This window comes from Pygoscelis adeliae, unplaced genomic scaffold (assembly GCF_000699105.1).
Source record: "Pygoscelis adeliae isolate BGI_AS28 unplaced genomic scaffold, ASM69910v1 Scaffold278, whole genome shotgun sequence".
NCBI lineage: Eukaryota > Metazoa > Chordata > Aves > Sphenisciformes > Spheniscidae > Pygoscelis > Pygoscelis adeliae.
In genome coordinates this window covers 1,470,584-1,484,893 of record NW_008825411.1, presented here as the reverse complement: position 1 = coordinate 1,484,893, position 14,310 = coordinate 1,470,584, and the positions used below count along the sequence as shown (strand labels likewise).

At 37.7% G+C, this 14,310-nt stretch overlaps 1 protein-coding gene across 1 annotated transcript in view; it reads left to right on the top strand.

Annotated features, from left to right (window-relative positions):
- The first annotated feature begins 1,061 nt into the window (after nucleotides 1-1,061).
- Nucleotides 1,062-14,310, top strand: part of CNTN6 (contactin 6) — a 91,800-nt gene continuing 78,551 nt past the window's right edge. The window contains exons 1-2 of the mRNA XM_009330625.1: nucleotides 1,062-1,180; nucleotides 8,326-8,501. Of these exons, the coding sequence (XP_009328900.1) occupies nucleotides 1,113-1,180; nucleotides 8,326-8,501 (244 nt within the window). The 5' untranslated portion in view covers nucleotides 1,062-1,112. The remainder of the gene's footprint in view (nucleotides 1,181-8,325; nucleotides 8,502-14,310) is intronic.

Here is a 14,310-nt window from a genome sequence, read left to right as displayed (position 1 = left end):
TCGCTAAGCTTTATTCAAGGATCCGGGGTCATTTATTTGTTCTGTCACTAGTATTCAGTTATAGCTGTGAAAAAAATCAATCTCCATGAAAGTTTTCCTTGCAGGAACCTCTGAGATTTTGAGGAAGCAAATGGGTCTCGGCTCAGCCCACGTCTGTTGTCCCTTTGTGTTTAAATGCTGTAATTAGACTCTGGGGGTCACCGGGAGGATACAGGTTCTAGTGAAAATGATGAATAATCAACCTTTATTTAATGCTACTTCTGTTTTAAAAGGGCCCTAAAGAGGGGTGTGTGTGTGGGAAACCAACCCAAAAAAACCCCAAACCAAACCCTGAAACCAGGCCAGCTAAAGTATACAAAAGTAATATATCACAGGATGTGAAGGGTTAGAGGAGAAGGAAATGACTGATTCCCTTAGACTGTGATGTGACCTTCTGGACCCCATCACCAGAAAGAGAGGCCAAACGGCAGAGGAGAGGAAAGCCCAGGACCACCGCCCCACCATGACATACCTCCCGATCTAGAAGCTATTTGCTGGTCTGCTAGAGGTCCTCCCATGGTATGCACTCTCATGGACCATAGCAAAACGTCTGTTGCCAGAGTTTGGCCGCAGTCAATGAGCTGCCTGTCTTTCAAAGGGTGACGTGAGGCTGACACATCCACTTCACCAGGCGAGCAGGGAGGTAGAAGCGCCAAGCACAGAAAGCCTCAACTTCATCCTTTCCCGCTTCCAGTCACGATCTAAAGCACAAGTATGAGTTAGATGGGGAAGATTTAATAGATGGCCATATAGCTTCCATAGAAGATATGCAAAGAAGCTAGTCTTCACTGTCACTTGCAAAATAAATCACCAGCACCTGGGATATGTGATTTTATTATCAATCAGGCTTGAAATATTTCCTCCTTAATAGTCAAATGTCTGGAGGTGGATTCTCTGCTGAATATAATAGCAGACCTTAACTTTTGACCGAAAGCAAAGGAGACCAAAGGACACTTTTATGTGTAAGGACATGCTAAAGATGTCTAATCTTGAATTATTGTTTTTCTTTCACAGGGGAAGACACCCTTCATGGTCCTATTTTTATCCAAGAGCCATATGATATCACTTATTCCATGGGCTCAGCAAATCCAGAGGTCCTACTGAACTGTACCGCTAAAGGATATCCACTCCCATACTACAGGTGAAGTCAACTTTGGAAAAGTATTGTCTCACTGTAAATCTTAACTGTGTTTTAATCAGTAGTGCACCATCATACATACCTCAGAATGTGTCGGGCACTTACAGTGAGAGTATACATAGGTATAGTAAATTTGAGGAATGAAGGAAAAATATTTTTGCTAGTCTACTGTTAAGAAAATTAACGCAGGAAAAGAAAGCACATCATTGGAAATATTTTAAAACATACAAAATAACTTCTGAATCCACAGGACAGCTGTGAAAATGGAAAAATGGAAATGCTGTGCATCTGTATTTGATAAAACTTTCCGTACATCAATAAATGCTTGGAAAGCAAAACAGCAACATCCTTGCCCATTTCTAATTCTAACATTTCATGTATAAATTTATAGTGTTTATTTAGAGAAACAGCAAGGCAAAGCTCTGATATCTAGCTTACAATACTCTGTAGACTCAATAAAACCTTGGTACATAGGATTGTTTGTTTATTCAATAACCATGGACTCATAATTTAAAATGTAGCTTGTTGCACCAAGGATCTGGAAACCTGAGTCTAATAAGAGGAAAAGCTGGAAATCTGAAAAAAAAACCCAAAAGTGTGCTTTCTTCAGAAAAGACTGGGGAAAATAATGGTCTGGGAAAAGGAAAATTTTTTTAAAAAGAAATTATTCATGCAAGACATGAAAGAAAATTGTGGCCTACCAAATACTTCGACAATATTTATTCAATAGCTTTTAATTGCTCACACAACAGTTTCCTCTGTAAAGTACCAGTACTAGTTATCAACTTGGCTTTTGTACTTCATGTATTAATTTGTTTCCAGACGTTGTGCTAGTAAAGGAATACTTTATCTCCTTTTCACAGTGTAACTTCTCTTCCTATGAGTCAAAATCCTCACCCATTTCCCATCCCATTTGTTCTTCCTGTTTTCAACATGAACATCTACTGTCATGAATTTCAAGTATTTCCAGTTCATCCATCCATCTGCTTCGTATCCATTTATATCTTCCTCAGAGACCTATAAAAATTATTGACTCTTGTATTCCAACCATGGACTCCTCACATGCACAAATAGTAGAGACAGCAGGTTTCATGAGGCAGGAGAGCTATGAAGTCTCCTCCCATCATATATCTGATATTCATATTTTCTCTTTCACTTTTTTCTGCTCATCCATTTATTAGATTCATTATTTTCTTTGCACCATAAGGACGTTTTGCAAAGCCTCAGTTACTTTAGTAAGATGAGATCAACATCTGGGGATGGATCCTGAACCACCTAGGTCAATTAGAAGTTATCAGACTGTCACTGCTGCTATTACAACCTTTTCACCATGACTTGAAAGGAATGGGGAGTCTTCAGCACTTTTCTTTGATTTCACTAGAGCTAATGCCGGTTTTGTCAGATAAGGATTGAGCCCATATATTTAAAGTTCCAACAATTTTAGATAAATCAAGCACAGTATGAAATTTTAATCGTATCCTTTGTTGAGTGATGGAAAAGAAGAGCAAGGACTACTGTGAGGTTTTTCTTTGATTCAGAAATACAGAACCACTACAATAAGAAAAAAGTTATATACAAGCTAATTTGCTATTTAGCACCTTTTACATAAATAAATATGTTGATTGATACCTTTTCTTTAAAGAAAAATTGCTTAGCATTTCCTAAAAGTTTTGTTTTATTATGTGCTATATTAGTCTTATAGACTCATTGAATATAGTAGTAACTGTTTGCAACTTCATTTCACAATCTTGTGTGTCTAACACCCACAATGCAAGAATTGTATAGAATTGAAGTAGGCATAAGGGCTAAGTAATAAAAAATGAGAGACACTGATTTCCTGTTGGACACTGTTGGGAGTAACAGAGAACATAGATCTGATTACAATGGAAACAAAAATATGGATAGAAGTATCTCTAAAATCAGCAGAAGTGTTAGGATATCTATATAAATGTCCCGATAAATACCGTTTTATCTATTATGCCTTTTTCTATAGAGTCAAAATTGTTTACAATTATCAGGTACGTTATTTCAACTGTTTCCCTGTGTGATGTTGATGGCAAATAAACATAACCTTTCAAATTAGATTTACAATTTTTTGCCCTTAAGCTTTTCTGTGGTAGTTGATTGAGGGATTATCATCAACTAACTTAAGTAACGAATTTTACTTCTTTTTCTGCTTACAGCCTATCCATGAACATATCCCAGTTCCACAGTTTCCTTCCACTAAGTCATTCAGTTCAGTACAGCTAGCCGTTCCCCACACTGAAAAAAACCCCAGAAAGAAGTCACCTAGAGCCTGCCAAGCAAGTGTTTGCTGCAGTATTTTGACATTTCCTGTTTGGTCTCAGGTGCTTAGCCCTAACGCTTTTTCCGAACTTACATTCGGTATCCAGAGTAATCACATAATCTCGCATTTTCATGCAGGTTTGAAATTGAGGATTTTTTTCCCCTCAATAATCTTCACAGAGAGCAGTCAATTGAACAAATAAATAAGAAATCCAAGGACAGCATAAGCATTATTCATTATAACAATATTTTAATATTTCAGCATAACTTAGAATGATGCAGTAAAATAAGACAGAGAGACTCAGATTCAATCCAAATCAAAGTACCACAGAAAATAACTGTAACAGACAAATAAAAGCGAGGGGAACGGAAGTGCAAAGTCTACGATGATTGCAAATGACATATAATATGCTTATAATCATTGCATAAAATTGTAGAACGATTCCCAGTAACCCCAATATATTTATCTTCTTCATACCCTTGAAAAACAAATGACAACCCTGCTATAGTCTACTTGTTCACTAAAATGCTGTCCCTTGATTCATTGCAGATTCTGCTTCAAAAGTGGAGTAGAATTAAAAATGCCTTCAACCTCTGTTGTCTTGTACAGAGTCAATAGTTTTTAAACTTTCCATTTTCTTCCTCTGTGGAAATACTCTATACTAGGGGGTTTTGCAAGCTTTTTTTCCCAATTACAAGAAAGTCTCGGGTGACTTGGCAGGACATTTCCATTTGAATGTAAATAATCTAAGAAACATAGAACACAGTGAAGACTTAAAAAAATACATATTTTTATTATAGCAGTACACTGAAAAGATAATTCATTAAATCACGTTTGCATATATCCACACAGAAAATAGTTCAAATTAGGGAAAGGTATATGCAAGTAAGAGCTTCTAGCTATGATAAATTTGGTACAAAATCATGACACAGCCGTGCGTGCTTTGTAAAACTTCCAGGATTTTACTTGTAGAGCTGGAGAAAGCTCAGGAAATTTTAAATAGTCCTAAATGTATCTTTTTTTAAAGACAAGTAAAACAGATTAATGAAATATTGCATTTGAATTCATCCAAAATATTTGCACATTGACTAAGTGGAATGTTTTACTAATTCCTTAATTGCTTGAACATTCATACATTGATAGTTTCACTGAAATTGATACACCTTCACATTTCATTTCCAAAAAGAAGTCACATCTTCTGAAAGCAAATGTTTCCTTTTTCTAAATAGTTTCTATGGAACAATGCTATTTTCCAGATTCATTAATCATAGAAATGGGACTCATTTAATTATAGCTACTTAGACATTACATAGCACTGTATAATATCCTTACAGATGGGATCAGAAATTTCCTGGTTAATAGCCCACTTATCAGAAATCATAATTTTATGTCAAAATTAAAATTTTCCCTACCAAACTATCAAAGATCGTAGGTGACCAAACAGCAGTTTTACCTCCCTGAAGCAAACTTCTTGCTCTGAGGCTCATTATCAGCCTGCGTAAGTCTTGGATCTCAAGCCAGATGCCTCGTGCCTGCATTTTGTCTATAAAGTGGCAGCTCCAGGCTGAGGACTCTGTCTCCTCAGCTCTGCTGGATGCACTTGAACATGGGTGGGGGTGTAGGGAGAGGTGTCGGGATCGTGGCGTCAGCAGATACATGGCCCAGAAGAAATTCTGCTCACAGAGGATAAGGGAAGCCTAAAGACCAGAGAAGCCTGTGGGTATGCAGCTTAACAGTCAGCTTGTGTATAATGAAATATATTGACATTTCTCAAACAAGTCCTAAGAATATTTGTATTCTGCAAAGATCTCTAATATTTCACCATTTTTATAAGTTTTATGTGCTTCTGTGTTCTATGAACATTTTTAGCTAGATCAATGTTTTTTAGTGTGAAAATATGATAGAAATTAATTACATTTTTTTTCACAATTCTTTTATAAGATATTACCCTAAAGACAGATTGCATAATTTGCAGTTGCATTGTAAATACACATTACTCACATATTCATGTTCATTAATAAATTCTACTTCTCATTTTTGTTTGCTTGGAGATGGAGACTATTGGAATAGCAAATCACAAGTATTGATTAAGCAGTATAAATAAGAGGAAGTCATCATATATTACAAGTTTATCCCTGTATCAGTGATTTGACTGCAGTGTACGTTAGAAGGGAGTTCCCAATAAGTCCAGCATCAAAGATTTAACATAACCCAGTGGCTTGGAAGAATACTGGTATATTCAAATATTAGGATAAATGGGTAAAAATTAAAGAAAAAAGAACAAGAGAGAATAGACTACCTCTTGCTTGGGATTTTTAAATCAAGATGGGAAGAGGAGGAGGTCCCACACACACATCTTCTGAAAGTCTTTAACTTAATGAAGAATTTTATTGGGAACATCTTAGAACCGGTGTTCTATAAAAAGTTAGATTTTGAAGCAAATAGAATATGACCATTTGTTCTATGAATTCATAAAACACACAGCTTTTTTTTTTTTTTAAGTTTGGACTTCTCAATATGATTTGAGAAGTCTTATATTCCTCAGAAACTAATGATTTCAGCATGAGAATATAGCATATTTTTTGAAAGTTTAGGTTCTGAAACTGTTACTCCAGGATGCATTTCCTATAATTGATGAAAAGTATTTTCCAATGGTTGCATGAAGAAGATCACAAAAATGTGTAGGTGATCCCTGCCTTAACAGGCTTGTGTTAAAATTTTCTTAAAATAATTCTTCAAAGATTTCTGTGTACTCGACAGTATACTGCAGAACACAAAGTCATTAAATCATTGTCTACCACATGAATTCATTAATTTGCTTCCTTCAGTGATGTAAACATATTAATTAGGAAAAAGCCCACACGAGGAGATGAACCCCTTATCTACATGCAAAGTTTAATAATCATTGTACCATGGCGATTAGAATGATTATGGGGATACTGTGAAGAATTCATTTGCAGCAACTAAGCCAACAACTTTGCATTTGTTTTGAAAAACAATTATAGAGCTTAATTGGGAGCCATGTAATGATGACAGCAGTTATTTCACTGATTGATTCTGAAATTAAAGAGAACTGGCAAACTAAATACCAGAATATCCTATATCAGAAAATTGAAAGGTTTAGACAGCATGTACCATATGTAAATCCTGAAATATGGCAAAATCCTAACACTGACACAGACTACTGCTTCATAGAACAGGCTCATGGATGGGCACCAGCTAAGATTTTGCTCATCTTTGGGGAAAAAAAAAAAAAAAAAGCCAAAATACCCCAAAACAACAGCAAAAGCCTAGACCAATGAAAGCAAAACATAAAAAAGGAATAAAGCAGAGGTATGGAAAAGTCAAAAATCAGCTGCAATTGGTAGGAAGAATTACTGATGGTCCACTGTTGCGTCTAAATTTCTTAATGTTGATGCATTCATGAAAGAGGAGGCAGTGATTGGCAGACCCAGATAAATTATTTAATGTTACTAGAATTTGTTCACAGAATTCAATTGATTTCATATTTTAATCAGTCACTACTCATCTTTAAAAAACAGAAGTGCCCACTTGACAGGTCAGGATCCTTGCTTCCTCTGTACATATTTGTCAAGATTTCCCTTGGAACACAGGATTGCATTTTATAGCACAGTTTGAAAATCTTCCTCCAAAAGAAGAACTACCTGCGCAGTCTGATCATGCAGAGAAAGGTCTGTGAGTGACAGAAGTAAAGTATTGTGCTGCATACCCAGGCCAGATCTGCCAGCAATACAGTTATGGTGCAAGTTTGCTTCAATTTGTTAACTGTGGAAACTACCATCACTGTCAGGAAGTTCATCTCTGCAAAAAAACAAGTAGCAGAATTTTTTTTATGCTGTGATCCTTCAGATGATTAACAAGGAGACAATTGCCCTTGTTTCGAGGACTGCCATGAAGCCCTCCGCAAACCCAAAGTGAGCCATTAGCAACCCTTGTGTGGTCTTTGCATCCTATGGAGGGGTAGGCATCATGCCCGCATAGGTCAACAGAAATGATACAGGCTGAAAAGACGGTTGCGGTATAAAATTAGGAGAAGAAAATTTGTGGTTATGTAGTTTTAGGATTGCTGACAACCTGAAGTGTGGCATTAACAAGCCCAAAGCTTGCAGACGTCAGTGACTGAGGTCCTTTATTCTTCCTTTGGACCTTATGTGGACAATGAAAATTCAACCCGTATGTGACTAACGGTAAAGCCACAAAATTTCCCTTCTTAAAACATATTTATTTTCTTTGAAATATAAATTTTATTTTGACATTTGTAAATGGCTGTGTAATGTTGCAGACAATCCATTTTCTACTTAGTGGACTAACAGGGACAAACCATGTTTTAAAATAGCAGCATTCTCATCATTAAATTATCAGTCTCAAACTTGCTGTATAAAAACTCTCTCTGCTTTCGTCTGTCCTCCGACATGTAATCCTTCCTGAGCTATATCTCCAAATCATTTTTGTAGCCAAATTTATGACATCATTTGCAAGGAGTGTAAAGCACATTCAGGTACCATTTGTATTATAAAAAATAAGGTAGCTGTAGTTGAGGCGTATACCATACTTTCGATTGGATGGATAACTTAGTTTGTATGAATAAGTTATAATTAATTTTGTAGACATTTGGATGAACACTGGTGACTAGCATAAAAGCAGTAAAGATTTTTCAAAGAACTGAATTATTGATATCATTAAGATTGATATAAGAAGCAGTCTTGTGTGAAAAATGATATAATTTTGTGATATTTAACTACATTTTTACCATTACAGGTATGCTACAGCACACTATTTAAGATAAATATGAATAGGCTCTGTAAATTATAAGCATAATTTGATTTTTTTCCCCTCAAAGGTGGAAGCAAAATGGCACAGATATTGATCTTACCATGAGTTATCACTACAGGTTGGTTGGAGGCAGCTTGGCAATCAATAACCCACATAAAAAACAGGATATTGGAACATACCAGTGTTTGGCCACAAATTCATTTGGAACAATTCTAAGCAGGAAGGCAAAGCTTCAATTTGCATGTAAGTTGGGAAGATCATATTTATTAGAGCATTATTTTCCTATTAATTCTGCACATGAACTGTAATTTATTGGATAATTAAAGTATCATCGGTGATTCTGTTCAAAAGGTTTGACTTATTTCAGCAGTGTTTATTCTTTAAAAAAATCATTCCTAGTAAATATTAATAACAAAAACAGACATCTGATGGCTGCTAGCCCTCAGGAACAAGAATAACTTCCAGAAAATTGAAAGGTCAGGGAAGATGAGTGCAATTATTTCCACTTAATAAAGGTGTTTCCACTTTTTAAGACAGTGCTGTCTTTGCTATCTTGCAGGTAGTTACAAGTGGGGGGGAAATATTGCAAAAAGTTAGGCTTTCTATTTTCTATAGCATAATGAGGTCTGAGTCATAAAAACATTGTACCCCTAATTGCCACACTGATATTTTGTTACATTAACAAAGTAAGAAACACTCTTTTTCCTCACACAGCGTGCAAAGTGGTGAGCTGTGCTCTGAAATGTTTCTTATTTCAGCTCGACTGGGTAGAGCACGTATGCCGTCTTGAGACGATTTAAAATTTATTTTAGGATTGCTCCCCGTTTCACTTCTTCACAACTTCACAATCTTTTTCACAATGTTTATATGTGGTGACTGAGTCCTGCTAATGCCCTGGGGGGGGGGAACAACAGCGCCAACTAAAAAAACCCAGATATTACCTCCATTCCTTTTTCTTCAGCATAAAGGTCTGAGCTGTCTGTTGCTGGGAGAAAGCAATGGTTTTCAAACCTCATTAATAAAACATGTGTCTAAAGCCAGCCTTGTGTCGCTATTTCAGACACCAGCAAACATATTAATTATTAATCTTGTTCCATTTCTCATAGCAAATCTCATGTCGCAGAGGTTATACAAAGGAGACATTAGAGGTCAGGATGGTTCACAGACTCTCTTTTAGTAGAGCTGATCAAACGGTGTATCGCTAGTATCTCATTTAATAATGTTTTACCCTGAATTTCTCAAAGAGCTTTTGATTCCCAAGAGCTGGTCAAATGGAAACAAAAATTTTGATTCCTTATGCTCCCACTTTTTCTGAAACATCTTTGCAAGCCAGCCTTCCTGAATAGGAAATTATTTCATGATCTGGAGATGCAAATTGTGTAGTGACAGAACAAATCCCATTTTAGAAAGAAGCAAGAATAGATGGCCACCTCAAAATTGTCTATGGAATCAGTAATCCCCAAGGAACCAGGATAGGCCAGGAATGGAGCTGGGAAAAGACCTAAAGAAAAGGAATACCCTCAAACAGAGGCACAAAGGAGGTATAAAAAATAAAAAAAAGGGGGGGGGAAGGAAAAACAGGAATATCTGTGAAAGAAAGAAGGCTCTGGTGATTGTTCAGCATATCATATTACTCAGTGATCTAATCTTTCTCTGGAAAATTCTATCCCTGATTCCTATTCCTGGAAGCACTTTGGTTTCCCATTCACGGCTCTCCCAGCCCAGAGGGAATCACACAGGCTTGGTGCACCAGCTCTTGGGGTATATAAACAGCTCTGCTGGCCAGTGCTCATTTGCATAATATTTAATTGCACTTCCTTCCTACGGTTTTCAATGTTTACTTTTACCTACTGCCATTTCATAACCATGTGTAGGACCAAAGCTAGCTCTGGAAAATTGTCTTGCTTTAACTCTTTGCATGAGGAAGGGTTTGGAGAAAGCTGAAAGAGTGAAAGAAGGGAAAGAAAGCTTATGGGGAAAGCCTCACTGGCAAGGAAGAGAGGAGAAAGGACATCTCAGGACGCTGGCCCGTATTTGTCCCTACAGTCCCAAGTGCATCCCTGATAGTCCTCAGGAGAATGAAAGATGCTGGTTGGCACAGAAGTGTCTCATCTTCAAGCTCCTGTTGGAAATGTGATCCTTTGGAAGTTTTCCCTAGTAGAAAAGAGAAACTGTACACCACAATACACAACATGCTTTATGAGACTGCGTTTACTAAGGATCTAAACATGGGTGTGCGCCTTCCCATGGAGAGCAAGGTGGATCTGCAGAGCCCTCTTGCAATTCCCCCACTCCTGGTGTGGCTGTGGGCCAGGGGTCTGCACTCAGACATGCAAACCTGAAAGAAATCACAGCTGATTTCTGGCCTGCCTGAGGCAAAGCACATCTCTGTGCAATACAGCTGATGCCACTTAGCAGCTAGAGGACCTGTTTGCCAGAAAAGGGACTTTGTCAATGGCACTAAGTATTTTCAGCTGTTAAACACCAGTTCTTTAATACTCCTTGCTGGTGAAGCATTCCCCCCGAAGCACTTAACTCACTAATAACTTGAAGTCTCATGCCAATATACAATAATCAAAATGGGCTAAATATCAAACAGTTCCTTTACTTAGGCTTCATACCCCTACCAAGACACTTCCCAGAGTTACCGCAGGGAGCAGGTCACAACAAAGTTGGGTCTCATTTGTCCACGGCAGCAGACAAACACAGCTACCATCCTGCTTTAATCCTCCTGTTCCTAGCAGCAGCCATATAAAGGTAAATATATCTCATATTCAAGAAACACTACTTTTTCATTAACGGTGACAGATGTTTACATCCTTTCCCATACAAAAGAGAGAGGACAGACAAATTGAAGGTTGTCATTTACATTGGCAAACACAAACATACAGGAAAATGCTTCAATTTAGTGGCATCACTGTGAAACTATGAGTTTTAACTTGTCTTACAATAGAAAAAAACACAGTACATGGAAAATGTTATAATGACCTGATGAGTAGAGTGGAACAAATTACCTTGAAACAGTTATTTCACAGTTAACATTTTCTTATTTCTTGTTTTCGTGTTGCCATCCAATTTACTTCTTTGTTTCAACCAATACTTCAGGCTGTATCTTAAAATCCAGGCAGGCAGGCATGTTGATATTATGACACCTCCATTCAATACCTAACAAAAAGGGACTCTTCCCTGAATTGGGCTGCCTGGCATATTATTGCAATCGCCATGATAAATAATTGAATCAAGCCTATTATCCAAGTAACAGGGTTTATGCGTATTTGTCTTTTGACTGCAAGGTAGCTAACTCCGAGTTTGAGTTTGAATTAACAATACCTCTGGAAACCTACTGTACATCTCAACAAAATATGTGAAAAATACTTTTTCCTCTGTTCAAGATAGCGAGCTCTGAGTAGCAAAATAAATGCGCTATGAGATTAGAAATACATCTTCAGATTCAGCTGGAGTTTCATGCTTATCCTCTATTAAAAACAGAGCTGTCAAATGAAAGCTGCAGGAGGAATATTGTACAGAAGGAAGTGGCATAGATTATTAAAGCTACAAGCTGAAAATGAGAGACAGCATCAGTGGGAGAGAGTAGAGCAAGAGCACATAAATGCATTAGCGGGATACATAGGATGGCAGTCCTATGTTATTCGTACTTCCTGGCAAAGGTTTGTTTTGTTATAAATAAAGTTGAAAGCTCCCTATAAATCCTGTGCGTCTCTTGCTACCCAGCGAGCAGTACATTTTGAACAGCTAACATGTGTCTCGCAAGAGCTGGAGCTGTTGATCTGGATCTTCAGTCTGGTTAAAAAGCATCGGTGTCAGATCCCAGCTTGTGTAGCCAGAGCCTGTCACGGACGGAGGGGTCCTCATGCAGATTTGAGTTTTGAGCTTTGCTCCCGAGTCACAACCTGCCACCCACATGGTACATTCCCCCCTCCAAGTTCAGTAATGACATCCAACACAAGTCAGTAATGCTTCAGCTCTACGTAAAGGGAAGGTCAAAGACAACTCCATGGGGACCTCATCTTTGTGAGCTACGCAAGAGAGCCAGCTTGAAGAAAGAGATGGGGACATGGAAGGTTTTCCTTCATGTTTTACACAACTTAGTTTCCAAACCAGAATGAAGATGCTTGTGCACAAGCTTCCCACAGGTTTTGCTTCTCTCCTGCATGCACATCGGAGCAGACACCTCTGATGCAGCAGCTGCCCTGAGCCCCACCACCAGCAGAGCCACCTCCCGAAGCCACCACAGAGCCTGACCAGGCACAAACACAGCAGCTAGTGCTTCTGAGCCAGAGATAGCGCGATCACAGTTGCATTCAAAACTCACAAAAGAAAAAAGCATCCAGGTTTAAAGAAGTATTTTGATCAGTAAAACTGGAATTTCTCCTATTCTGTGGTGCCAAGATGCATTTATATGCATATTAATGAGGTGTTTTGCAAAAATCTATTTTTATTAATGAAGAGCATCTAAATTGCATTTCATGCCTTAAAAAAAGACAAACAAAAAACCTGTTATGGAGAACTGCTTAAATATGGCTTCAACCAGAACTCTATCCCAAGGCACACAGGGGATTTGTTTTAATTATTTCATCAGTTTTAAGTAAAAGTAACTGTGTGCAAACAACTAGTCTTGAGGGAAATCCCCATAACTAGCTGCAGTAAAACAGTTTGTCCAGGCCTGTTACTAATTCTTTTAGTTCTCATACATATCTATAACAGAGACATTAACAGATATGTAGGAGAAAGAAGTGCAATTAAACAACCTAGAAAAAAAAGTACTCCACCATGAAAAAGAATCATGTGTGAACTTAATTCATAACTATTCAGGGCAGAAACTCAGAAAATTCAGTATTAATTGAAAACATCTAGTTGCATAGGGATCTTAAATTAGATTCACAGTCAAATTGTTCTACCATCACTGATAGACAGTCGTGATGATTGCGGCTTTCTCAGACCTCAGGCCCCCATTATTAATCATGAATTCTGAGAAACAATGGCAACAATTTATATTCATGAATAGGCTTAGTCATTTTGTCCTGAACCACACAGGAGGGCACACAGTGGAGACATTAGACCACATATTTAAAAGCTTCCCCCAGTGCTACAGACCAAGGAAGGATTTGTCCTTGGCATTTTGGGGCTGCAACCATATTCTCACGTTTTTCAAAGGGGTGCTCAGGGGTTTTGCTAGGTGCGTATTCTCAATAACGTTTTTCTAAATACATACATCCTCCCTCCTCTTGGCCAGTGATGATGTGCTCATAGCAGCGTGGATGAGAGTCATAGTGCTGGAGCACTTGGAATAAAATCTGCAGCTCCCAAGTTCTCTCATGTGCTTTTTGTCAGATAGACAGAAGACGACAGTTTTGCTGAAATAACAAATTAAAGAGGCAATAATTCCTCCTCGACAGAGTTTTTCCATTCTGAAACATAAAATAATAGTCCATCATTAACATTTAACCATTTCAGGGGAAATATATTAAAAGCAATCAAGTCCATTTAGTCTTTGCTAGATCATGACAGTCTGAGCATTAGCAAAACCCTGTTAGAGTGACTGACTGCGAGATGCTCAGCTAGCATGAAAGCCCACTTTTCGTCTGATTACTTCATCACGTTATTTACCTTTGACTGCACACAAATTACAGAAACATCACAAAGCAATACAGCGTGCCTCAAAGTGTCATAACCCTTTTTACTTGTAGTATATGCTTTGAAACAGAAAATGGAAAAATCAATACACTTAGATCAGATAGTCTGAATTTGCAAAGTCTGGACGTGCATGAATTTTAGTCTAAATGGCACATACACTTCTGGATTGGTTGTATTGTGGTACCGTGTGTGTCCAGAAATCCCTTTGTAACAATTGTATTTGATTAAAAGGTGTGCTAGAAGTTGTAACTACCACCTTGAGTAAAGCTCTCTGGGTCTTTAAACTGATCGGTAATTCATCACTGCATGCAAGGGCTGGCATACTGATCAGGCTGTCTAGCAGCTTATATTGTAAGAATGAACACTGCAACTTCTTTCTTTTTCAAAAGGAGGTTTC